The sequence below is a fragment of the Rutilus rutilus genome (assembly GCF_951802725.1).
Source record: "Rutilus rutilus genome assembly, chromosome: 18".
Classification (NCBI taxonomy): Eukaryota; Metazoa; Chordata; class Actinopteri; order Cypriniformes; family Leuciscidae; genus Rutilus; species Rutilus rutilus.
Window position 1 is genome coordinate 16,841,535 of NC_140231.1, and position 25,720 is coordinate 16,867,254.

The 25,720-nt window shown below is 37.1% G+C and overlaps 1 protein-coding gene across 1 annotated transcript in view; it reads left to right on the forward strand.

The window, feature by feature from the left end:
- nrxn2a (neurexin 2a) overlaps positions 1 to 25,720 on the forward strand; it is a 432,089-nt gene that overhangs the window by 352,666 nt on the left and 53,703 nt on the right. Inside the window, exon 19 of the mRNA XM_084387273.1 lies at positions 22,871 to 23,052. Within this exon, the coding sequence (XP_084243399.1) occupies positions 22,871 to 23,052 (182 nt within the window). The remainder of the gene's footprint in view (positions 1 to 22,870; positions 23,053 to 25,720) is intronic.

The following is a 25,720-nucleotide window of genomic DNA, read 5'->3' on the forward strand; positions in this document are numbered from 1 at the left end:
GAGATCAGAGGGCATTTGTTGCTTGTTCTTGATCCAGGAACATGTCGTGTGTGTATAACTCATATTAAACCATGCCATTTGCATACGCCATCTGCATTGTTTTAGCGTTCAAGTCACTAAAGGAATTACACAAATCATGTAAGGATGTAAACGCGCCCACCACTGGAATCCAGACACCATTAAAATGTCAAAAATGTGCTCGATTGCAAGTGCTTGTCAGGATACATGCTCCGTTATAACGATTTTCTCCGTAATTTGATGTGATGTGATCAATAGAAAATGTAAACAAACATAACAAATGAGCTTTCTGTAGGCTATTTAGCACCTTTTGAGTTGAACCAGATTGTGTGTCGTTCAAGATCAAGACATTGGTTTTATTTGTAAGTGTCACATCTGTTTTGTGAATCATCCCTCAATCTCAAAATGTCATAAACTTGCAGCATCTCATTTGACCGGCGTGAGATCTATCAAGAGTTATCCGACTATCCGGGTCCGCATGCAATCTGGAAGATATTATGAGAGCAGACCTGTGAAGATTGTATTTTCCTTTAGGATCCTCTTAAAGCACTTTGATCCCGTCTCTTCAACCGTGTTCTCATCCGTGGGATTGAGTCGTGACTCATGTCCCCTGAACCAACCCATATCCCACTTAAAGTCTTCTAAAAAAAAACAAGCTTGTGTGTTTTTTGATCTTTACAAATCCCTTGCATGTTTGCTAATTGATATAACATAGGCATTTGTGATTGGTCATGTTTTACAACCGTCATTTGACGTCTTTACTCAAGCAGGCATAGTGCAAATCAACACATTATGTGTACACTGACTAAATCAAATAAATTAAAGAAAAACATCTGTTTGTGCAAGATGCTATAACTGTTTTGCAAAAGAACAGCTGGATGTTCCTCAACACCACTGGCAAAATGTTCTGTGGACAGATGACACTTAAGGAAAACAATATGAGGGGAACAAAAGAAAAAAGTTCTTGACACTTTTAAAGAACACTTTATACCAGAAGGTTCTATACACACTCTAAAAAACACTGGGTTAAAAACAACCCAAATTGGATGGGTAAATATAGGATAGAACACATGTTGGGGTTAATTTTACCCAGAAAATTGGGTTGTTTATTTATCCCAGCATAATGGCCTGACTTAACCAATCATACTGGGTTGATTCATCTTTACTATAGTACTAGCTTCTTCTTTTTTTTTTTTTTTTTTTTTTTTTACTTCATACATGAATAAATGTTTATGGATTAACTTAAATCCTATAAACTTTAAATATATTCGGTATCTTTTTTTTTTATAAAATCCTAAAATTTTATGCAAGGCATCAGGCGTTTCCATCACGCGAAAAGACCGACGTGACACTCATTTAGGTGACTCACATTGCGTCCCTGTATGTTTCTTTGCATAAAATGAAATATGCAGAACAATAACGAATTTATAGATACAAAAAATTGACACAAACCTGTATTTTACCGAAGACACGCACAAATTTGACGGAGCTGCACTGCTCTCTCCTGAAGAGGTCGCAAAAAGTCTGCGATAAATAACTCAACCCCTGGGTTGTTATATCTGACCCGGGATCTGAGTAACACAAAAACTACTGAGAAAAAAAACTTTACCCATAAGGCTCAACGATTTGGGTGGAAAAAATAACCCAAGATTTGTAAGGAGAATTTTTTTAATCCATAAAATGATGGGAACCCCTAAAATGGTCTATATGAAACCCCTGACAGGACCCTTTAAGGTACTATATACAACCTTTTCTTCTGAGAGTTACCGACATCACAACCTCAAGCTAGCCGTAAAGTATGTTGAAGAGGCTATAAAAAAATTGCAGGAGAATGTCAGCTTGTCTGTCTGACATTTGAAGCTCAACTGAGGCTGGGTGATGCAACAGGACAGTGACCCAAAGCACAGGAGTAAATCGGCTTCAACAAAAGAAAATACGCCTTCTGGAACGGCCGCGTCAGAGTCCTGACCGCAACCCGAGTGAGACGCTTTGGCTTGACCTCAAGAGAGCGATTCACACCAGACATCACAAGAATATTGCAGAACCGAAAGGTGCAAAATCCCTCCTGACCGTTGTGCGGGTCTGATCCACAATTACAGGACACATCTGCTGGAGGTTATTGATGGGGTCAAACTGAAATTAAAATTCCAGGGTTCACATACCTTTTCCACCCTGCACATTTAATATTAACTCGGTGTCCAATAAAGACTTTAAAATGTAGGTAATTAAAGGTGAATGGTTAACGTATTTTTCTTACTGTTTTTGTGCACTCGACCTCCTGTCATACATGATGTGGTATTGCATGTCCTTTAAGAGGAGGAGACGTGCATCACATCAAATTTGCCCCTGTACCGTAGCATATGTGCTATGCTGTGCCGGGATTCAAAAACACTGGGCTGATTTTTATGCTGGTGGCATTCAGTGACATTTATGTCACGAATTAATTTCAAGACAGGACAGCCTGTTAATACAAAAACCGAGCAAATCCTGGAACATTGTGATACAGGAAAGAAAGAAGAAAGGCAGAAAGAAGGAGATGCAGTGCAGTTTCTTTTAAATGCATGAAGGGAAAAAGAAGAGACGCATGAAACGGTGACAGAGATCAGTGGGGTTTTTTTTAGTTACAGTTCATGGAAACGAAGATTAAAAGCGATTCACGTTCAAACATGTAAAACCGACTGAATATCCACAAATTAGCTCATCTTTTACTTGAATGTTGTGTTTTGTTACTGCTATTGAGGTTTAAGTTTTGAAAAAATCTCTATATATTGCAAGATTTCCTCTCCTTTAGAAGCAAATTGCCATTTAAAACTGCCAGATAAAGTTAAAGACAAATAAAAGCTAATTGAAAATATAGCTAATAGAAAATGTACTAATCTGTAGTTATTCACAAGGACATTTAGCAAACAAACAAATCAAGTTGGCTGAAATATTACACTATTGCAATTACAATCAGGGTTTGAAATTAACACCTGCCAACCCGCCAAATGCGGGTAAAACTCAAATCACTAGCCAATTTGGAGTGTTACTTATGTTTACTCACTTTGTTGGGGAAGTTCATGTAAACCAAATCTGCACAGATTTACCGCAAATACTCAACTCGTGAGTCATCATGATATATTAAATACAGCGTATTGCGCAGAATTTGCGCATATCTGGCTTACTTGAACATGTCACTGCGCAGCAAATAACGGCGCGCTTGTTCATTTGCATTGAAGCAATAGCGAAGATTTAAAAGCATTTGGTTAACAGAAAAGACATTGTTATTTTCCATCATCCTACATTTTTTGATGTTCTTTGTACTGTATTGATCTGTTAACCTAAAACAAATTTTTGGTGATGAGGTTGAAAGAGGAAGGGATGAGATGCTGGATGAAAGGATTTAGTTCAAATAATATATAATAAAATAATAATAATAATATATGATAATATATAATATAAATAATATATGAAATTCAAATGTTATAATATACATATTATAATATTATATAGCTGTGACATAGTTAATCTGGTTCTTTTTTTCTTTTCTTTTTTCTTCTGAATGGCCGGTAACTTAAAAATCTAGTAGCCAAATTGGAAAGTTAATTTCAAACCCTGATTACAATTAAACTTTTTTGCATTAATTTGCCTTTTCTTAAAGCTAAACATTCAGAAACCTCTTGCATCACATAGCCATGTCATTTTTTTCCGTTTCCTCCAACATTGTGTATTATGAATTTTGTGTTGTAATATATCAAGCACTCTTTTTTTGGTCTTTAAAAATATTGTTTGGTCTTTTGGTCATGCATGTGTACCGAAGGAATACAGTGTTGTTTTAACTACTGCATGTGCAGAATTTCTCTGTGTGCGGAGCTTCGTTTCAAACTCCGAATTTAGCCCTAGGATGGGACAATATTGTTTATATCGATATAGTTTTCTACTTAACTTACATCTTACGGTTGTATATTTACCTCTAATTGTCACAAATTCGTAAATTCATTTCCTTTTCACACAAAGGATTATCCTGACAGCAAGCGAGTCTACGCTTAACTTCGCAGACTTCAATGAACGAATGCGCATGCGCGTCAAATAGACTGAGTGGATTCAAATGGGAGCACAATAATTCTAACCTTATTCTAAAATATTTTGCTAACATATTTTGCATCCAAAAGTGTAAGCACTTCAGATCTCTTCCCACAATTACAACAGCATCATAACATGCAGTTTGTGTTGCTGCCAGTTGCAACAATGTTTACAGACTTTTTTTTTTACTTAAAGGGATACTCCACTTTTTTTGGAAATAGGCTCATTTTACACCTCCCCCAGAGTTAAACAGTTGAGTTTTACCGTTTTCGAATCCATTCAGCCGATCTCCAGGTCTGGGGGTACCACTTTTAGCATAGCTTAGCATAATGAATTGAACCGGACAAGACCATTAGCATCTCTCTCAAAAAAATGAACAAAGAGCCTGCTTCACCCATGGTACTGCAGCAAAGTTTCTTGATTATTACGCAGGAATGAGAGTATAGTTCCTAGCCATATCAGCCTAGAAAATCGCAACTTTTCATTTTCCGTCGGTCTTAGTACACGATGTAACTACAGAAGAGTCAAGTTTTAAATATGAAAAATATCGAAACTCTTTGTTCATTTTTTTGAGAGAGATGCTAATGGTCTTGTCCGGTTCAATTCATTATGCTAAGCTACGCTAAAAGTGGGACCCCCCCAGACCCGGAGATCGGCTGAATGGATTCGAAAATGGTAAAACTCAACTGTTTAACTCTGGGGGAGGTGTAAAATGAGCCTATTTCCAAAAAAAGTGGAGTATCCCTTTAAAGACAGACATAGTTTGTTCAGTAAACCACCGTTTACAAAAAAAAGTAAAAAGAAACATGTTTTGTTTTGTTTTCTGCTGTACGGAAAACATCCCCAACTGTGACTTCGAAACCAGGGTACATGACTATTTTTGGAGGGGTGTATAACCTGTCTTTACAGACCCACATCCATATGGAGTTTGAAGTGTTTTTTTTATGAATGTGTTCAAATAATTCTTAAAGGATCATGTGAATATTCAGCATTTTTTGGTTGGGCTTATGGGTTTAGCGCAGCGGCAAGATGTTGATGGACATGAGCAGAGTCTGTTCCACAATGACTAACTACTCTCATATGTCTTAAGTCATTACTATGGCAGTGTGAACAAAGCCTAAGCTCTTTGGAGTAATGCGTTCTTCATGGTGTGCTAATGCTTTTTGTTATGCTAGTGTCAGGCTGGTGCTCTTGGACGTGTGGCAACCTGGAGGAATGGAGCGGGAATGAGGCTATCCGCGTCGTAGAAGCGTGTTTCACACGGGCCGCTGATAGGAAGTAGGGCAGAGTGCCCATGTGAAACCTGCCATTTTCATCTTTAGCCATTTTGATGCACACTCCAGTCATGGGTAAAAAGGCAAGATTGTTTCATCTGTGCATGGTGAAAAAATGGCTCTAAATTGGTTCTCCCATCGAGGGGTGGACTGGCGGCAAAGAAGAGCTCTTTGTGACAAGCACTTACTATAGTATTTCTCTCTTGCAGCAAGGCCATTTTTCTAGCCCTCTTTCTCCATCAAATTGCAGCCTCAAAGAGACAACCGGCAAGAACCGATGGCTCACGCTAAGCGCGGCTGCATAACTCTGTAGCGCCGTTCCTTTCTTTTAAGCCATGATAAACCCCTGGCTGAAAATTTGTCGCACGTCGATGGACATTCCAGCAGTTTAGCGTGTCCTCTGACCAACAGAGGCTCGAAAAAACAGCCCCAGGGGACGAGCCTTTTTCAGCTGAAGTAATTGTTCCCAGAGGACACAATAAGTCCTGACAAAAACATAACAGGAGGAGAAAATAGCACAGGTGGAAAAAATAGCATACTAATTTTGAAACTAATTTGAAAGCCAGCGGAAGGGCCTGGGGTGAGGTCAAAGGATCTGGAGCCAACTGGTTGAGTCAGAAAGCATTAGGGCAGCCGAGAAGGAAACATCCTGTGACACGCACACACTGTGTGGCTATTAAGACACATCTGTGTACAAAAAGAGGTAATAATATTAGGGATGCGCTATAAATTCAGCTACAGAAAAAATATTCTGGACGGAAAGGCCATTTTCAGTTTTTGCCCCAAAAGAGAAAACGGGCTGAAAATATGAACAGAAACTGTTAAATCGTTAAAAAAATGGTGTGCAATCACCATTTATCCACAATAAAAAATATACGGTTCACAGGTTGTTGTTGTTATTATTATTATTGTGTTTTTTTTAAAAACAAAGGCTGATTTAAAAAGCATTTTCAATTTTGGTTTTCATCCCAGTGTGTCCATTTTAAAGTAAAAAAAAAAAAAGTGTAAGATGGCTTTTGGAGGTAAAATCAGGTATAATATGTTGGTGGTGAACAGCACTGAACAGAAATGTGTCCCGTGAGAATGAGAGAACATTATGCTGACAACTCTGTTTGCTGAACAACAGCGGGGGCCGACCTGCAAACGATTATGAACAACCCGTTCGGCGTCCCAGGCTTGTTTTGACAGGGGAGACAACGTCACAGTTTGGCTCTCTAAGAATGGCCTTCAAAGCGAGTCATACTGTATGGTTTTAGTTTTGTTTGTGTGATGCAGAATTGTGAACAAAAGCCTGTTAGATAGATACTGTTAAAATGACATAATGAAACTCTCAGCTACACTGCAGAGAGAGGGAGGGGATTTTATTTTGGAATCTCAGTAAGCTCATTGGCTGCGTCTCCGCCCCTGCCGTCAAGCTGGGCTGGAGATCCCAGCAAAAGAGTAATTATTCATGACTGAGCTGGATAGAGACAAGCAAGAAGTCTCTGAGGAGAAGTTGAGCTGGGATGCCTAATTAGCTCTGTATATGAAGAGAGAGAGAGAGAGAGAGTGAGTGGGCGGGGGAGAACAGGACCTCCTCCTTTTCCCCTCTTCTGTTTCGGATGACCCATTTAAGAATCACAGCGCGGCACAAAAACGCAACATCAGCTGAAACAAGTAACACCTTCAACAGCCCAGGAAGCCTTTGTTAAAATGCAAATTGAGACAGACTTGTATTTTCAGGTTCGGAAAAAGGCCTCAAATTTGCACTTTTCCATATAGACACATCTGCACACACGCTTTTCCTTTTTCCCAGTTGCTTCTAAAGTGGGGAGATAACGCAAAATCATTCCAAAAAATCTAGAAGTACAGAAGATCTTGCCTTTTAGAATGACATGTTTTAATAATTATTATGCACATGAATTAAATCATCCCATTAATTCTCATTCATGTCCCGGACAATAGCTGCAATAAATTGCTAAATGCATGTCGTGGGACTGTTACGGTGCTTTAAGGTGTTTGTGCTGTTTTCTCATTAATACAGGCTCATGCATTCATTTAGTAACCTTTGTAAAAGGTGTCCGATTTGAAAAAGGGTAAACATTTGTGGGGATGTTTACTACCTTCATCATGTTTAACTCGACCACCATTAATAGTGGAAAACAAGTCAGTTGCCTGTGGTGCAGTGGGGAATAGTGTTGAGCATCTGAAACAATTATTTAGTTAATTGAGTCAGTTTGTTTTCTAACAGCCAATGTGTATTTATATTTTTCATATGTAAAAAAAAAAAATGTTTCATTAAACATTAAACATTCGAATTGTTTTTACAGCACATTCTAAACATCCTGCATATTTTTAAAGTTAAAGAGATTTTGTTCAATATTCTAACTTTTTTTTCTTCTATCTTTTTTTGTCTTTCATGTGGTCCCCTGGTGTGATTTCTGCTACTCTTTCAAATTAAAGGTGAGTCAATTATAAATATATATTATATTTATATATATATATATATATTACATATTCATGAATGTGGATGTCATTAGTTTTTGTATGATATACACTCATGCATCATTACTTGTACACTATAAAAAATTCTAGTTATGACAACATGTTTTTATATTACATGTATATTATTATTTATTTATTTTATGTACAACTCATTTTTTAAGGTAAGTTTAATGTAATTTAAGTTGAAATGACTTAAACATCCAAGATGATTGTACTTAAAAAATTTAAGGCAGCAACTTTTTTTTTTTTTTTTTTTCAGTATATTAATATTGCTTTGGTCATGCACTCTGATTATTATAACAGTAACCATACTATATAAAAATACTATATGCTATAATATTTATATAAAAAGATCAGTGTATAAGATCTCAGGGGCTTTACAAGCAAATCAAAAACATTAGAAAAAAATATTCATTTAATTCTAACAGACTGTGTATATAAACATTAAATGAACAATAATAAGATTAAACAAGTGATCATAAAAAATTTATAAAAAACAAAACAAAAAAAGGCGAGCTTATTAAACTGTTAATAAGCTTAAGGCAGATATGAGTCATACAAATAGAATGAGTACAATATATAATTAATATATTTATCAAACTTCTTGTGGTACAAAATATTTTTTTTACATGAATTTGATATTCACATTTGTAGAAGTCGACATTATACATGCTCTCTAAGTGTATGAAATATGTAAGTGTTAATATCTTCACTTTAGCTGGAGGCAGAGTCTCTGCTCTGATACCATAAATAATTATATAGAGCACGAAACCAAATGCTCAATCGAAAATAATACAAGCTCCCAGAGCCGTAACAGGGTTTAACAGCAGTGTATGTGAGCTCTGCTTTATTCTTTTTCACAACAAAGGCCTGTTTAATCAAATAACAGCAGGATTAAATGTGATATCAATTCTACATTTAATATGTTTGACATGTTCTGAAATGATTCCGTCCAAATGTTTTACATTACATTATGATTTACTAAGCTCTGCAATCTTATATCTTTCCTCTATTCACCAACTCTGTCTTCCTCTGGCCTTTAAATGGGTGTCAGGGCTGATTAGAGGACATTTCAGGGTTGTCTGCCAGTGAGGCTTTTGGAGAGGCCGGAGCATTATTGGGCTGACATCTCTAGAGCTCTTTAAATGTTTTCTGAATTGGGTTTCTCTGCCTGAAACTGTCTCATCTCTAATGTAGCATCTCTCTAAAAAACCCTTTCATTCATCCAAATAAGCTTTTACCTCCACAAAACATCGTCAGTTGTTTTATGCTCTTTTCAGATATTTCCAAACAATATCACCAGTACTTTGTTTTGTGTTAATGAGGATAGTGAGCCTGATTTTATAAATTTGTTAAAATTCCAACTAATACTTGTTTTTATAGAAATAAAGGTAAGTTAATAGTCAGACACAGAATATGCTTCAGAAGAATATGTGCAGAATGTACTTTGTTACAATATGGACATGTCACGTGTGCCATTGTGCCCTACATGCTTAGAGCCACATTACGGAGATTTCTGATGTTATCTTTGCTTTCCTGAAAACGGCAGTATTCATTAATCTTGTAAAGTGCATCAGCTGTGTGATGGTGTATATTGTTAGTGTGTTTCATTACAGAAATCACTTTGGATTCACAACCCATTTAAGCTGGAAAGCATTGCCAACTGATGGCTAAATGAGATTTTTAAGGGCTTTGAACATTAATGTTATGCTCTTCATCATACGACATAAGCTCTTCCTCCACACCTCTTCTTTTCAGACTCTATTAGGTTTGTGAAGAAAATGTAGAATGCCGCTAACAAACGATTCATGAAGATCACAAAGACCGCATCGATTGCGCTAGTTGACTAGTCATCCACCACCAATTGTCTAATGGATTAGTGCACTTAACTAGTTTGTAGATTTTTCTTTTCTAATGTTGGTTTTGCAGGAGCTATAATATTATGTGAATCAGTGAAACTAATCTTGCATCATGACATCTTACGAGTGACTTAGATCTGTTATACATATTCACAGACAAGGCTTAGATTAAACCAGGGTTTAGTTAAATTAAGACATTTAAGTAGATTTTTTTTAAACGTGCCTTAGATAAAAAAAAAAACATTACTACAGTGCATCTTGTGACAAATCAATGGCACTGACATATTTTAGGATTTAATAGTATAATGCAAGACAGCTCAAATATGTTTTTTAATCTGGGATTAGGTTTAAGCCTTGTCTGTGAAACCGGGCGAAAATGAGTGTTAGAACTCATTTTCACCTTTTTTCTAACCATACAGTATGTGATATGTTTGTTTCTCTCTCTCTCTCTCTCTCTCTCTCTCTCTCTCTCTCTCTCTCTCTCTCTCTATATATATATATATATATATATATATATATATATTATCTCTCTCTCTCTCTATATATATATATATATATATATATATATAGATGTATATATATAGATGTGTATATATATATATATATATATATATATATATATATATATATATATATATATATTAAATAAGGTGTTTATAATCTTACCATTACATATTCAGCTCCCCTTCCTGGTATTTTTTATAAATGTGCATTCCATCTCTGCTTTCATTGCATGGAGTTCTGAGATGTTTGTGACTGTGTTGTGAATTGATGGTGGGGGATTCTGGAGCACGCACAGAGCCCTGGTGGGAATGCACTGATTTGTTTATCGAAGCTGCCAACAAAAATAGGACACCGTGGATCCTAGAAGTTTAATAAGTTATATGGCTTTCAGTTCTGCAGCAAAGCAGCAAGAGCATCAAAAGCCTCAACTGTTTCCTGTAGCATTTACCCATTCCTCGTAGATATGCAAGTTATAAAGCTTAATCTGACCCCTCTTTTCACTTTTTAGCAAGTGTTTCCTTGATTCCATAGAAAAACATTTTTATTTTTGTAATTGAATTTGAGGCATTTATCCTCATCTGAACTTGGGTTAAACAGAGTTGACAGCTGCAGTGCTTGACGTGTTGCTTTTGCAAAGCATCAATGAGCCAGAAAAGTTTATAAAAAAAAAAAAGTATTATCTAAGGTAAAGCTGTCACATTGCCGACAATACAAAAATAATGAGTGAACACTACAAAATTGATGTCATGCACCACATAAAGAATAAACACATTCCTTAAGGTTTCTTGAAGCTTTTTTCTTCCCGATGTTTCGTCTAAATATATATATAGAGAGGGAGAGAGAGAGAAAAAAGGTATAATTAGAAATAGATAGCCACGCCCCAACTCACGCTATTGGTTGAGCCTGTGTTGCTGGTCGGGATATTCAAGCAAACAGCAGTATTTTGATAGCGCCACAGAGACACAATGTTTACACTTTTTGAGGGAATCAACCTAATCCTATATAAATGCTTCTATGTATTAAACCTGAACGTCGTAACGTCGAAAAATTGCATACTGCACCTTTAACAATTGTTAAACAGATGTCACATTTGTACAATTTGTACAATTACATTCAAAATACTTCCAACAGTTTCAAATTGAACCAAATTGAGGGAAAATGGACACCTGCAACTTCATAAAAACCTCTCAGAGGGAAGTCCAGTCCCCCACCGAAGCGTCTCGCATTGAGAGTAATTCACTACCAGGTTTCTGCAATTACATGAAATTGCTAATATTTCAGTGCTAGGCTGTTAGCCTGACTGCAGGGTACGTGTCTTCATTTGATTTCCATCCACACTGTCAACTTAAAAAGTCATTTAGATTTGATTAACCAAGGTAATATGGTAATCTAGAGAAGTTTTCCAAATAAAACACCTGTTCAGGTGAAAGTAAGTTTTGCTAATTTGTTTGCTTCCTTTGTGATTAGACATCAGAAAATGCCCACAGAAGAAGAAAAAAAAAATGTGTATTTTCATATTTATTCTTTCAAATGTCGTGAAGTTTATTTATGGTTATGGCTGAGAGCCCAGAATGTTATTATTGGTCCACACCATAAAATGAATTTCATTTGCAGCTTTGGAAAACAACCCATAAAAAATTTATTCCAGGTCCTGTGGTTTCAATTAAATCTTGCAGCTTTTTCAGATTGCTTTTTTTTATAATGTGAATAGCATTGTCGCTATTAACAGACCCCACAATAATGTTAAAAGGACTTATTTAGTATTTAGATTGTATTTGGTTGTTCTCGCATCCCTAGACTTCTCTCCAGCGTGTTATATTTGCTGTTCCTTTTTGAAATGTGCAGGATGTTCTTAGCCTGCAGAGCTTGCTTATCAAGTCTCAAAGTCTACATCCACACTGTGAGAAAATAAGTGTAAATCCGGTGTGGTTTATCCTGCGTAATGTAGGAGGTTAATACACCCTGGCACCCGTGGAATGGTTTTGTGGGAGAGAAGCAAATATTGTGTTGCAAACATGTGAGTGTCTGCAACGAATGCTAAGTAGACTGCGTCAGTTTCTTCTTTGCAGATTTTGCATTGTGACTGCTAGATGTAACGTGTCTGCCCAGTTTTTTTTATGGCATTTCGTAGTATTGTAATCGTGCAGATACGTGTGTTGTAATTCACGCCAACGGGAGGTTAAATCTGATATACTAAACGACTTTTGTACGGTTTTATTTCCCTGCGCCATTCAAACTAGAGAGACTTTAACTTGGTTTCCGTAGGAGTGCTGCAAGGTATTTGATTTGTCAGAAGCATCTAGGTTTGGCTGAACACGTAGATTTAATGAACCACAAATGATTGATGTTCACATTTACCTTGATGAGTCCAGTACCCAGACTGACAGGCAAACTTATCCGAAAGGTTAATTACTCTCCAAACACTAAAGACAGGTATATGTAAGTCATACTACATGCTGTATATTTGAACTGACTTGATTTTACATTTGTGTCAGGAAATAGGAAATTAATCCTATGGAGTCTGGGCTATGCATGATTTAAAAAAAGAAGTTACGATTAAATATACATCATAGATCAGTCACAAAGGTTTTTTTCTGATGTATTTTTAAATTCATCAAGTAATTATTCAAAACTATCTAATGCAGCTAAACACCCAGTGAAAGAAAAAAAAAGTGCAAATCAGTTTAACCGAATCCACTGAAAAAAATGTTTGGGATGGATCCGACAAAAATGTTCTAGTTGTCCCAAAAGTGGCAAAACTGGTTTGTTTTTGGCATACAGTCCACATCCAGTGAGGAAAGATCTTTTTATCTTTTATTAGTTTCTTTATTTTCCGCTTAATTACTTTCCATTCTATTTTAGAAGCATTTTATACTGCCTTAAAGGGAAAGTTCACCCAAAAATAACAATTTTGATCGAAATTAAATTTAAAATCACTTACTCACCCTCAAGTTGTTCCAAGCCTGTATGAGTTTCTTTCTTCTGCTGAACACAAAAGAAGATATTTTGAAGAATGTTGGTAACCGAACAGTTGATGATACAGCCACTGACTTACAAATACTATAGTCAATGGCTACCGTCAACTCTCTGGTTGCCAACATTCTTTCAAAATGTTCTTTTGTGTTTCTTTTTTTCTTTGAATTTCTTCAAAATTATTTTCTGTTCATCAGAAGAAAGAAATGCATACAGGTTTGGAACAACATGAGGGTGAGTAAATAATGACAAAATGTTATTTTTTGGGGTGAACTATCCCTTTAAAAAGTAATATGCTATTTGAAAAACATTCATTTCTGAAATAAAATACTGATATACTGTAAATTAGCTGTTGTTAGCTCTGGTCCTCAAATCTGATTGGCTGAGAGGCCTTCCAGGAGTGCTGATATTTCACCAGACTGTTCCAAACCTGGTAACATCAGGGAATTAAAATAATAAAAAAAATTGATTTCCAGGCCATGAAAAAGTATGGCAATAAATAAAATGAAACCTTTTATATTAAATATGTATTTTTTTTTCTAGAGAAAAATACACTCACTGACCACTTTAGATACTTGCTAGTATCAGGTTGGACTCCATTTTGCCCTCAGAACGGCTTTAATTCTTCGTGGCATTGATTCTGGAAACAATCCTCAGAGATTTTGGTCCATATTTACATAATAGCGTCACGCAGTTGCTGCAGATTTGTCGGCAGTACATCCATGATGTGAAACAGGAGATTTGATGTCTAAAATGTAAGTCACTTAATATTAACTTGTTTAATAAACTGTACGTTGTATAAAATCAATGTCACATTTGTAATCATGCTGATATTTGGAGAAAAACGGCGCTCTTCATGTAATATAGGTTAACTATATTAAATGATGTACATATATAAGACATACAGGGCCATTTTTGCCGCTTATCTTGAATCTGGGGGCATTCTAAATGCATATTAATTGACTAATTATATCCTGCTAGTCTAATCTACCAGACTACATCACGTAGTCGTGTATGCGTGCAATGGGTGTGTTTTTGTAATGTGAGGGACATACTCGATAATGTCAGATCGTTAAATCAACAATCAAAATATCATAGACGATATATCGCACACCCCTAAAGCACTGGCCCGATCGGGCAAGTGACAGTTCCCTCAACTGTCCCGAGCGTCGTTCACACTGGCCCCGGGTCATCGGGCAGTCCTTATTGTCGAGCCGCCCTCACAGTTATTGTAACTACTATAATAAGTACATATATGTACATGGGGAACAGGACTGTAAAATCATGTCATTTGAGTCTGCTGCAACTTCATTATGATTTGAAGTAAATCATTCTGAATTAGCAAAAATTGCTTTTGAATTCAACCAAAAACTCCATAAAACAGTTCTAAAAGTTGAGTTGTAAACATGATGGACCTTTATACATTGGGTGCCATTGTTTTCATCTTTTGATTTCATCCGTTTTAAATTCAATATGGCATCTAATCTGACTAAAGTCAGTTAGTACCTTTTGAAGATATCAATGACAGCTTTCGTACCTTTTTTTCTGAGAGCACAGCATAGGCCTAGCACATATTTAAAAAGCACATATCTTAATTTTATTATTACACAAACATGGTGGATAAAATCATTCATTTAAAGAATGTAGTAGGCTAGTCTCTACTACTCTACTAGCACAAAGACAATAAAAAATGAGCTATTTCTTTCATTAATATTCTGCGCTATACCCTTGCTGCAGTAATGCTCATTAACACATTACTGCAGAATCACGCGATAACTTGGAATAATTCATTAAAATAATGTGAAATCTTGCACAAATAACTCTAGAGCATTGTGTCATCTCCTGGCCTCTTCATTTGTCTATAGACGGCTGACTTAGATTACCAGAACTATAAGGAATAGCATGTCCACACATGATCCAGTGGACATGATTCCAATATCTCTCCTTCTGTGGGCATCTGGGAACATACAGCAAATAACTACACTGCTCCTTAACTCACTTCCCTTTATCCTCCATACACACAGCTTATCTAATCGCAGCATCTCACAGGAGCCTTCAGTGAAATCCAATCCCAATGCTTTATTGGAGATTCTTGTTTGCCTTGTTGAAAAGAAGAAACATGTAAAACCTTTTTCGAACCCGCACGAAAAGAGCAAGAATAAATCATTTTTGCTCAACTGTTCGTCAGGGAGGTGGTGTAGCCGAAAGTGTTTCATTAATTTATTTTTGTTTGCCTTTTATGCCACAGGGTTTAGAGTTGTTATATTGCCATAAGAAAACTGTCTGTAATATTTATTAATCTGAGAATATAAATATTACATCGTATCACCAGTAGGTGTTGAAAAGTAACTGTCTCCGAGTCATTAAATCGTTAATTTATTCCAAGTTAGTGGTCATTTATAATTAAACTCCATGTGATGGCCTTTATGAGTGAGTCATTAAATTGTTTAATCAGCGGAATCATGCAAAACATTATTCCTTCAAATTAATAAATATTTGTATGTAAAAACTTTCAAATAATACCACCTTCAAAACACTTTTGAACAGCCATGAGACATGCCTGTGAGAACTACAGCCTAAAAAAAGGCACAAGCCCTTCAATATCCTGGCCAAAATTCCTGTTTCATACAGTTCAAAAGGATTATAAAAATTGTTTTGTGATTTGGTGGTTTTAAATGGCACACGGCTCAGGAACTGGTTTTATCTTGCTCAATACACAGGGCAAGTCTTTTTAGTTGAATTGCAGGAAGTAACTGAAGCAGGAAAATTGAATTTTTCCCCCCAAAGACGGTGTGTGTGGACAGTTCATTCAGTGTATTTATAGAATTAAACACTGTTTACAAATGCTTAACCTATCAGGAACTTAATGCACCAGCCCTCGCTTGTTCCACTACACTAAAGCATGACAAAGAGCCATCGCAAAATAATACAGATATTTTGAGTGCACAGTTATGGCTCAAATGTATCATATCTGCATCCTCTTTTCATGAGCAAATGAATAAGGGATAATTTCTTTCACAGAAAATGGTACAAATGATCAAATGTCATAATTTTCAAGGGCAGATAAATGAGTATAGGTCATAACCCATGTAAGGCGTATATATAGGCAGACAACATTATCAAAGGCCTATATAAAGTGATATTGATTCGACGATATATATATGAGCGGAATCAGGCTGCAACATTTAGAAAATAACCAGGCCGATAAATTCTTATTCCTTCAGAGTGAGGAAATCAATTCTGTTTTGGAGACTTCATAGACTTTCTGATTGCATCATGATAGCAGTGGTTTAGTTTCACCTCTGCTGTGAAACGTAAGGCTAAGTGTCCGGTAAAAAAAAACCCGTCCTTGGGCCACTGCGGTCACATGGGTTGTCTAGAAGTAGGCTGACAACCCAACTGCCAATGGTGAGTATATTGAGAAAATTCCCAGCCATAAATATTCCTTAACAGCCATGAAACTGTATTTCGCATCATTTTTATAAAAAAAAAAATATTTAAATCACTTTGACACTGGAATTATTGAGCTGTTTTTTTTTTTTTTTTTTCACCGAATAATATAAGAAGAGTCAGTATCCGTCTCTCAGTGAAACTGCGCCTGTCACAAACGTCAGGAGTCAGGACACATTGTGGTTTTGTTCCTGATACTTTCATCTGGGTGGATTAATGTGAGAAATATTCCACATGTGTCAGGCATAAACTAAGTTTTCCATTTGAAGTAGAAGTTTGTGGGTCTTCAGTTAAATGATATGCCGCTTAAATCAGTGAGGTCAGACTGTAATTATTATAATTTGATTTCAAATGTTGCCGTTCTGAATTAAGTTACTGGCAAACAGCTTTAATCGGCTTAATAGCCAATACTGAATTTTACTGGCATTTAGCTCTGGGGGGGCTGTTAATTTTGGACCCTGCTGACAACAGACACTTTAGCTCCAATCAAACAAATAAGCCTGATTGATCCCATGTGTTTTATCGTTTCCTTATAACCGTTCCTCTTATTTCAGCAGTTCAAACAGTTGTTGTGATGCGTGACAACCCAAACTCAACAAGTTAGCTAGCAGCTTTCATGAGCAGGTGTTCAGCACTCTGTAACCCACATCCCACCTAGGGGACCATTCGCCAGAACACTTCATTACATTCCCCCCACCTCCTCTGTTTGCTCATTTAGACGAACACAAGCGCCAGGAATGACAGGTGGCTTCACTTTGGCATCCTGGTGTTTAGGTGAGATTTGAGGAAAAAGAGGAAGATCAGTCATTTAGCAAAGCATTAATCAGTTGGGAGGGCGTTTAAGAAAACCCAAATATCAGTATACCAATGATGACTAAATACCTGCCCTTGTAGCAGATGCTGAGCGGAAACAAATGGAGAGCACCTATCGTCACTTTATGCTGTAGCAGAGCTTTTTAATAATGTGATTTAAAACCCAGCATAGAGTGACCCTTAAAAATGTCTTGAAAAAAATGTCACTTGAGCCCCTCTTAAAAATGTCTGAATGTCATTCTATTAGATAAAATATGTAGCATAAGCTTATAAGGAGAGCACAAGCACTTTTCAAGCAAAACCCAGTGCCCCAGTTTCACAGACAAGTCTTAAGCTTAGTCCCAGACTGAAATTCATGTTTGAGCTGTTTTAACTGAAAGCAACTTGTTAAAATATGTCAGTGTTTTGTCTCAAGAAGCACATAAGTAATGTCTTTTCTAAGGAATGATGATAAAAGCTACTTAAATGTCCTAACTGAACTAAGCCCTAATCCTGCTTAGTCTAAGCCCTGTCTGTGAAACCGGGCTTGTAAGTTTGTTTTAGTTTATTTTTTCAGATTTCTTGCTTTAAAAAATTCCTAGGAATATTTGTATTAAATATAATTAAAATCTAACATCTTGATGACACTTTACCTTCATGATTTATTGGTTGATATTAATAAACTACTGTAGTTAAAACAATGAATCGTTTTACATTATGCATTATTGATACAAACTGACACATTATTAAAAATAAAAAATTCTCTCTGTTAACATTAGGTGCCATACACTGAAGTAACATGAATAAATAATGAACATTTATTGTATTCATTAAATGGTAATACTTTATTGTACAGTGTCTTTGTCACATATGTTACATGTACTTACTGTAGTAATAACAGTAAATTTTGCATAATTACACGCAACTAACCCTTATACTAACCCTATAGTAAGTACATGTTGTTAATTAATATTACTCAGTACTTAAATGTATAATAACATTGTAACAAGGACACCTTAAAACAAAAATATACTTTTTAATGTGTTTAATTTGTTTAAAAAATGCCATTTAAAATATGAACAGGGCTTGGCATTAACTTTTTTGCTCACTAGCCAATGTGGCTAGTGGTTTTCCAAAGTTACTAGCCACGCAGCATTTTTACTAGCCATATTTTTGTTGTTGTGAAATTACCTGATAAAAGTTGACTATGGCGTGCAAAAATTTACTTGAACTAGATTTACAACCCTTTTAAATGTAAAACCACTGTACACACCCAAATCAAGACTACATAAATATATAACAATACAGGTCATTATCATTAGCTCTGATAAGGTTGTGTGTAAAGCTCCTTTTTTTAAATAAAACCATGTATTATGTATTATATGTCGCCACATAGCTCCACTGGCATACGACGTAACTCCAGCAGGGCAGCTAGCTGTCTCTTCGTTTCTGTGTTGTTGGTCACTAGCGCGCAAGTGCAAGGCAACACTGTGTGCATGTAATAGTATATATGTGCAGTCGAGTATAGAGTGCATTACAAGGTCATTGTTCTGGTTTTTAAAGCACTACATAATTTGGCACCACCATACCTTTCTGAGTTGTTGTCTGTATACATTCCGTCCAGGTCATTGAGATCGGAAAATTTAAATCTCCTTGTGACTGTAAAACTAATTTTAAACGTAAAGGTGACAGAGCGTTTTCTCGAGTCGGTCCTATACTGTGGAATAACCTCCCGCACTCTGTCAGATCAGCAAAGTCGTTGGCTGTGTTTAAGTCGTTGTTAAAAACTCACTTATTAGATGTAGCATGGGGGTCAGTCTGAAGTGGCTTGGCCCTTTGTGTGAAAGTGATACAGTATGTAGTCTCCTGTCTTATGTTTACATTCCATTGTCTGTTTGTATGTAATTTTTAATTAAGGGTTTTATACTGTTTGTGAAGCACCTTGGGCAACGCTTGTTGTATTATGTGTGCTATATAAATAATAAATAAATAAAAATACTCATTAGGGCTGTCAAAATTGCTCAAAAATGACGTTCGAATATTCCCTCTAAAAAAAAACACATAGCCTATATTCCAACTATTCGAACATCTGGTTGCACATTTTGTCAATGACGCACATTACGTCAATAACAGGACAAATTAATACAAAGAGACATAACTACTTGTATAGGTAGTTTATTTAAAGGGATAGTTCACTTTGAAAATAAATTTTGGTATGTTTTAGCTTACCTCAAGGGCATCCAAGATGTAGGTGTCTTTTTTTCCGCAGTAGTTTCAATTTTGATATTTTTAGGTCAAACCGTTCTTGTCTGTCAGTCATTTCATGCAGGTCTATGGTCACTGTCTCAAAGAGCATGCACAAAGTCCAAATTAAAACAATTCCCCACGTCCAAATGAAACAATTCCCCATCGTAAGTACACATTGATGGCCTAAGACACGAAACGAGCGGTTTGTGTGAGAAAACGACCAGTATTTATATAGTTTTTACCTCTTGAACACAGCCGCGTCCAAATGATCTGAGGGCGCGGGCGGGTATAGATATATACATAGATGTCGCCTTGGCTACGGTTTCGTTCCAATGAACTGCAGTAGCGAAGGCGACATCTAGTGTATACATCTATACCCGCCAGCGGGCGGGTATAGATATATACATAGATGTCGCCTTGGCTACGGTTTCGTTCCAATGAACTGCAGTAGCGAAGGCGACATCTAGTGTATACATCTATACCCGCCAGCGGGCGGGTATAGATATATACATAGATGTCGCCTTGGCTACGGTTTCGTTCCAATGAACTGCAGTAGCGAAGGCGACATCTAGTGTATACATCTATACCCGGCCGCGCCGTCAGATCATTTGGACGTGTGCTGTGTTCAAGAGATAACAATGATATAAATACTGTTCGTTTTCTCACACAAACCGCTCGTTTCGTGTCTTAGGCCATCAATGTGTACTTACGATGGGGAATTGTTTAATTTGGACGATGGGGAATTGTTTTAATTTGGACTCTGTGCATGCTCTTTGAGACAGTGACCATAGACCTGCATGAAATGACTGACAGACAAGAACGGTTTGACCTAAAAATATCAAAATTGAAACTTCTGCGGAAAAAAAGACACCTACATCTTGGATGCCCTTGAGGTAAGCTAAAACATACCAAAATTGTATTTCAAAGTGAACTATCTCTTTAAGTTTAAACATATTTGACAACGTATTACCTACACGAAAACAAGTAAATCAACTAATGGCCAAGACCACAGACCTCACTCTCGCTCGCTCGCACTCGCAGGCACTCTTTCTCTCTCTCGCCCTCACCCTCACACTGCGTTCACACCAAGCGCGAATAGAGCGTCTGGCGCGAGTGATTTCAGTGTTAAGTCAATGTAAAGACGCGTTTACGCGCGTACAAGGCTCTGTGCACATAACGGTTTAAATGAACAACAACAAAGCAAATGTTGAGTGCTGATCAAGAGTTTTGTGCAAGCAATTTAAGGTCACGACTCTTATATAGCAGGCTTCATTCAGTGATTGAAACAAATATTATTAACATTAATTGAAGTTTTACAGTATAGAACCGACATTGAACGCTCCGAGCGAGCTGTGTTGTGGTAAACATGGAACTTTTCCTTGACATGAAACGGTAAATAATCAAACCAGTGGAAGCCTGCAGTGCATGAAACTGCTGTATCTAACCTACCTTATTCATGCAATATCTATTCAGTCAGTACAGTAGCCTACACTTTAGTAATGTTTCTGTTTAACGTTAACGCTTCTTCCTGTTACCTGTCCCTGACCCTTCAGGCAGCGCGCCCACTCGCAAAGCAGACAGCCGCGCCTCTGCTACCGCGGGCGTTTTTCCACATTCGAATATTCATTTTCACCTTCGAGATCTGTTTTTTAAAACTATTCGAATATATATTTGAATTTAGAATATTCGTTGACATTTAGAGCCCTAATACTCATGGGAGTTGTAGTGTCACTTATTTCAGATGCCTTTTGAAAAGACTACAATTATTCAACCCGCCAAAGTGGCTAGTTGGAGTGACTGTTACCCGCCACGAGCAAAATCCACCCGCATTTGGCGGGTTGGCGGGTGTTAATGTCAAGCCCTGATTATGAAGTATATTATACTTATACTTTACTTTAAAAAATAACATCTAGTAGGATCTAGAATGCATCTAGTGCAAACATAAAAAATAACATCAAACACAAAATGCATTTTAAAGACATAGTCCAGGATGAAATCCAGAAAGCAAGCAACACACCTCAAAAGTGGATACAGAAGAAAAAAAAATGTGTGGCAGGCCATCGCAATGCAGCATCCGATCCCCACGCGCCAGAACGAACCCAATAACAACTCGCAAAACTGTCCATTTCATCTGATGTATGTAGTTGTCCAACATGTGTCAGTCTGAAGCCCTGTCCAGTGGGATGAATGGGAAGGGTCAAAACAAACAAAATGGAAAGACCTAGTGGAACAGGTACATAGTCAATGAAGTTTACCTGTGGTTAATCTTCTAGGACACCCATGTGTCTGAAGCTATAATTTAGATGTATTTTATTTTCATTTAAATGAGATGTAGGCTATAGGTATTAAGTAGTAAAAATACCTCCGAAAATTGAAGTTAAAGAAAGGGTCTAAAACATACTTTTTAATTGCTGTTTTTTTTTTAGTCTCTTGTTTCTGTGAACCTTCTTGATGTATTTCCCGGCATTGTTCATATAGCTGGACTTTATTCACGCAGTCCATTGTTGTGCCATTGTTGCTTCAGCAGCGAGGCAGCTCACATTACAACCTCTCGTTTTACCCTGGCAAATCTGTCCACGCTGTTGCCCAGGTTCATTCTCTAGGGCTGTTTCAGTGCGGATAGCTTGGCAGTTTAAAGTGTGTCGGGCACCCGTCCCGCCCTGCGGTGGTTTCATACCGAGCTGACGCAGCACGGCACTGGCTCCATTTCAGACCCTCAATTCTATACAGCTGCTGTGATTCGATGCCATGTCCAATTGCGGTGAAATATTAGCGCCCAAGTATGCAGTGAAGAACAAGAGCAACAAGAGGGCAAGAAGTTGAAGTTCACACTGAAATGGGCCCTTTTTTTCAAGGCCAGTAGGCATTTCAGCTCCAAATTGACGCAGGATGTTTGTGTCTGAAATGGCAGTCCTGAATATGTCGTTTGTCATTAAGGAAACAATGCAAATGAGCATTTAACGCACATCTGAACAGATAGCAACTTATTAAAGACCGAGACGCTTTTATGTCATATGAGGCAGTGCACAGGGCAAATGTGTGATGTGAGATGGTTCTTTAGCATTCGTCTTGCCTCACACGTTCACATTCACATCCCTCCTGCTGTGCTTCTCTACATCTTCACTCACTTTCATTCTTATTTTCCTCTGTCTCATGCCACATCTTTGAACGTTTAGCTCATGTTTAATGTCTTTCTTCATTTGGCAGCTGGGACCACGTATATTTTTGGGAGAGGAGGAGCGCTCATCACATACACCTGGGCACCCAATGATCGGCCAAGCACCCGGGCGGACCGTTTGGCCGTGGGCTTCAGCACCCAGCAGAGTGATGCCATCCTGGTGCAGGTGGAGAGCAGCCAGGGCCTCGGAGACTACCTGCAGTTGCACATTGTGAGTATCATAGCTCAGTTTGAAGCTCTAATAGGCTTCTTAATTTGGATATTTCTTGTCTTACAGTCCCCTGCGGGCTTTATATTAACACACAGGTGGCTCAAGTGTCTTTTTATTCCAGTGTATTCCATTTTTTTCAGCTCGGTTTGGCTGCATTACAGTCTGAAAGGTTTTTGAAGTCCTCTTTTTTTTAAGAGAACTGTAGGACTGTCAATTTGACGTTTAGTGTGGTGTAAAAAAAATAGTGTGAAAAAAATATATTATGTACAATATTTTACAATAATAACTATTATTCTTTTAAGCAGGAAATAGTTTGGTGTGATTGATGATAAAAAATAGTGTGATAAAAATAATATACATTTAATGTACAATATTTTATTATAATTCTAATATTTTAAAACTAATGCTCAAGTGGGAAAAGGACAGCTTCTTTTGGGAGCCACATGTCTGTAGATCTACTGTCAACATGATACAGAGCTGAAACTCACCACTGACATACGTAAATTTAATGCCATGCATTTATGCCATGTCGTAATAACCATAATTTCTAGATGACAACCCTAGCCGTTCTACTAGGAGCGGCTCACATCCTCTGAATCAGAATTATGCATTTTTATGGCAACACTATAAAGCCCCAAAATATTTTTTTTAGTAATCTGAATAATCAATAGACAAAACCACAATATAACATTAAACAAGTCATTATTCATATGCCTTATTAATAAAGTTATTGCTCATTTAGTGGGAAAAAAGCATTAGCTACATTAAACTGTATTGTATGTATTTTTTTATTCTTTATTTAGATTGTTCTTACATTATTAAGACATTAACAATAGTCAATAATAGGAATTACAAAATAACTGCTTAACTACATTTTACTGAAGATACTGCCATTTAGAGTGTTTACACATGACATTGTAGCACTCAGGTGGTACAAGTAATGTTGTACTGTAATTACAGTAGTTCTACAAGGATGTGAACGCTTTTTACAAACGGAATCTCGTAACTACGATAATTACGACTAGGCCCGGCACTAAAAGGGAGCATTGCCCCCTCAGATCTAATATGTGCCCCCTCAGTTTAAATTTGTCCCTCCACCGCTGATTCCAAAACGCGATCAACTTTAACCCTTTGACATGTTCCATCACACCGGATTGATTAGAACGTTCAGCGCGTCACGTGATCAACTGCTAAATTCAAATGTGCTTTCGTGCTTTGGCTGGCTCTGAGCCAGAGACAGATGAGCTCAGCACTTGTCATATATCACAACTATTCAGTGATTTCAACAACATAATGCTTATGTTATGTTTCAGACATTTGAATAGACATTTAAATTAAGTACTAGCCCAAAACAAAACATTTATAGTTTATTAAATACACACTGATGTCTATGGAAGCAGCAATAATAATCCTTTCAATTATGATTTGACTACGTGTTTTATTCATATCAGTTACACACTGGGTAGGTAACTATAAAGTTTACTGTATTCTTCTCCCAGTTCACCGGCCACTTGCTTTTATGTATTTAGGGAGAAATGATCCTAATCTCTGAATTGCAGTGCAAACTAACATGATCTTTATAAAGGTGTTTAAAAAAACACTTTCACTTACATATATTTGACAATCGGAATGTATCAGATAGCTCATGATATAGTTAACAAGTTTAGGAATATTTTGAATAACAAATGGTAAAAAAACATATGGCCCCCTCAAGACATATGAATGCACCGCCCAGTTCATGTGTCCTGGCACCGGCTCTGATTCCGACGTGTGAATGCAATTTCATTAATTCTGCTGTGATAAAACTCTGGTATGTATTTTGTCTGGAGGCTTTTGTATGAGCAATGCTAATGACGTAGTCTTTGCCATTTCCATTCACTCAGTTTGGGAACTGCTGACAGAGAAACTGATGCAAATTGACTTGGATAAAAATCTTAAGTTGAATCATTTCAGAGAACGCTTCAGGGGCTCTAGACATATGAAGCTATATTCAGGGATCAAATGATGAATAGAAGCTATGTCCTTACATTCAATTCTCCTTGATAAGATCCAAGCACACCCCCTCCCCCCACCCAGGCAGATAGGAGAAAATTACCCCAAAAATGATGGAATCATTAATCGCTAAACAGTTTCTAAAGAAAACAACATGCCCTTTCATATTAATTTAGCCTATTAAAACAACATAGGGCTGAGATAGTATGACGGTAGATCAAGCTTGTAAATGCCTCGTTGACCTCTTGGCTTATTACTTGCAATTATATTTCAAGGGAGTAAAAAAAGATGCATTTTAATAAGGTTCCTCCGAATGAATAATTAATTCAGCGTGAACTGTCGACTTTCACACTGTGAGCCGCCATGGCAGCACAGCCATAAACAGTCTGAGAGCAGCTGCTCTGCCAGACACAGACTGGGGCTTGTTTTCAGAAACTTCCTCCTCTCGTCACAGACACACAAAGCACAAGAGTCTCCCATTCTGTGGGCTGAAGGATGGATCTGTGGAGGAATTTTTTTTTGTCCTTTCTGATGGCTTTATTCTCTGTGTCGGTATCTATCAAAACGGTGATTCCCAATGTGGGGGAAATGTGTTCTCCTACAGAGATTTTTACTACACCTGTAGATCTGAACACGGTTCGTTTTTTAAGGAAAGAAAACAAAATCATGTTTTATA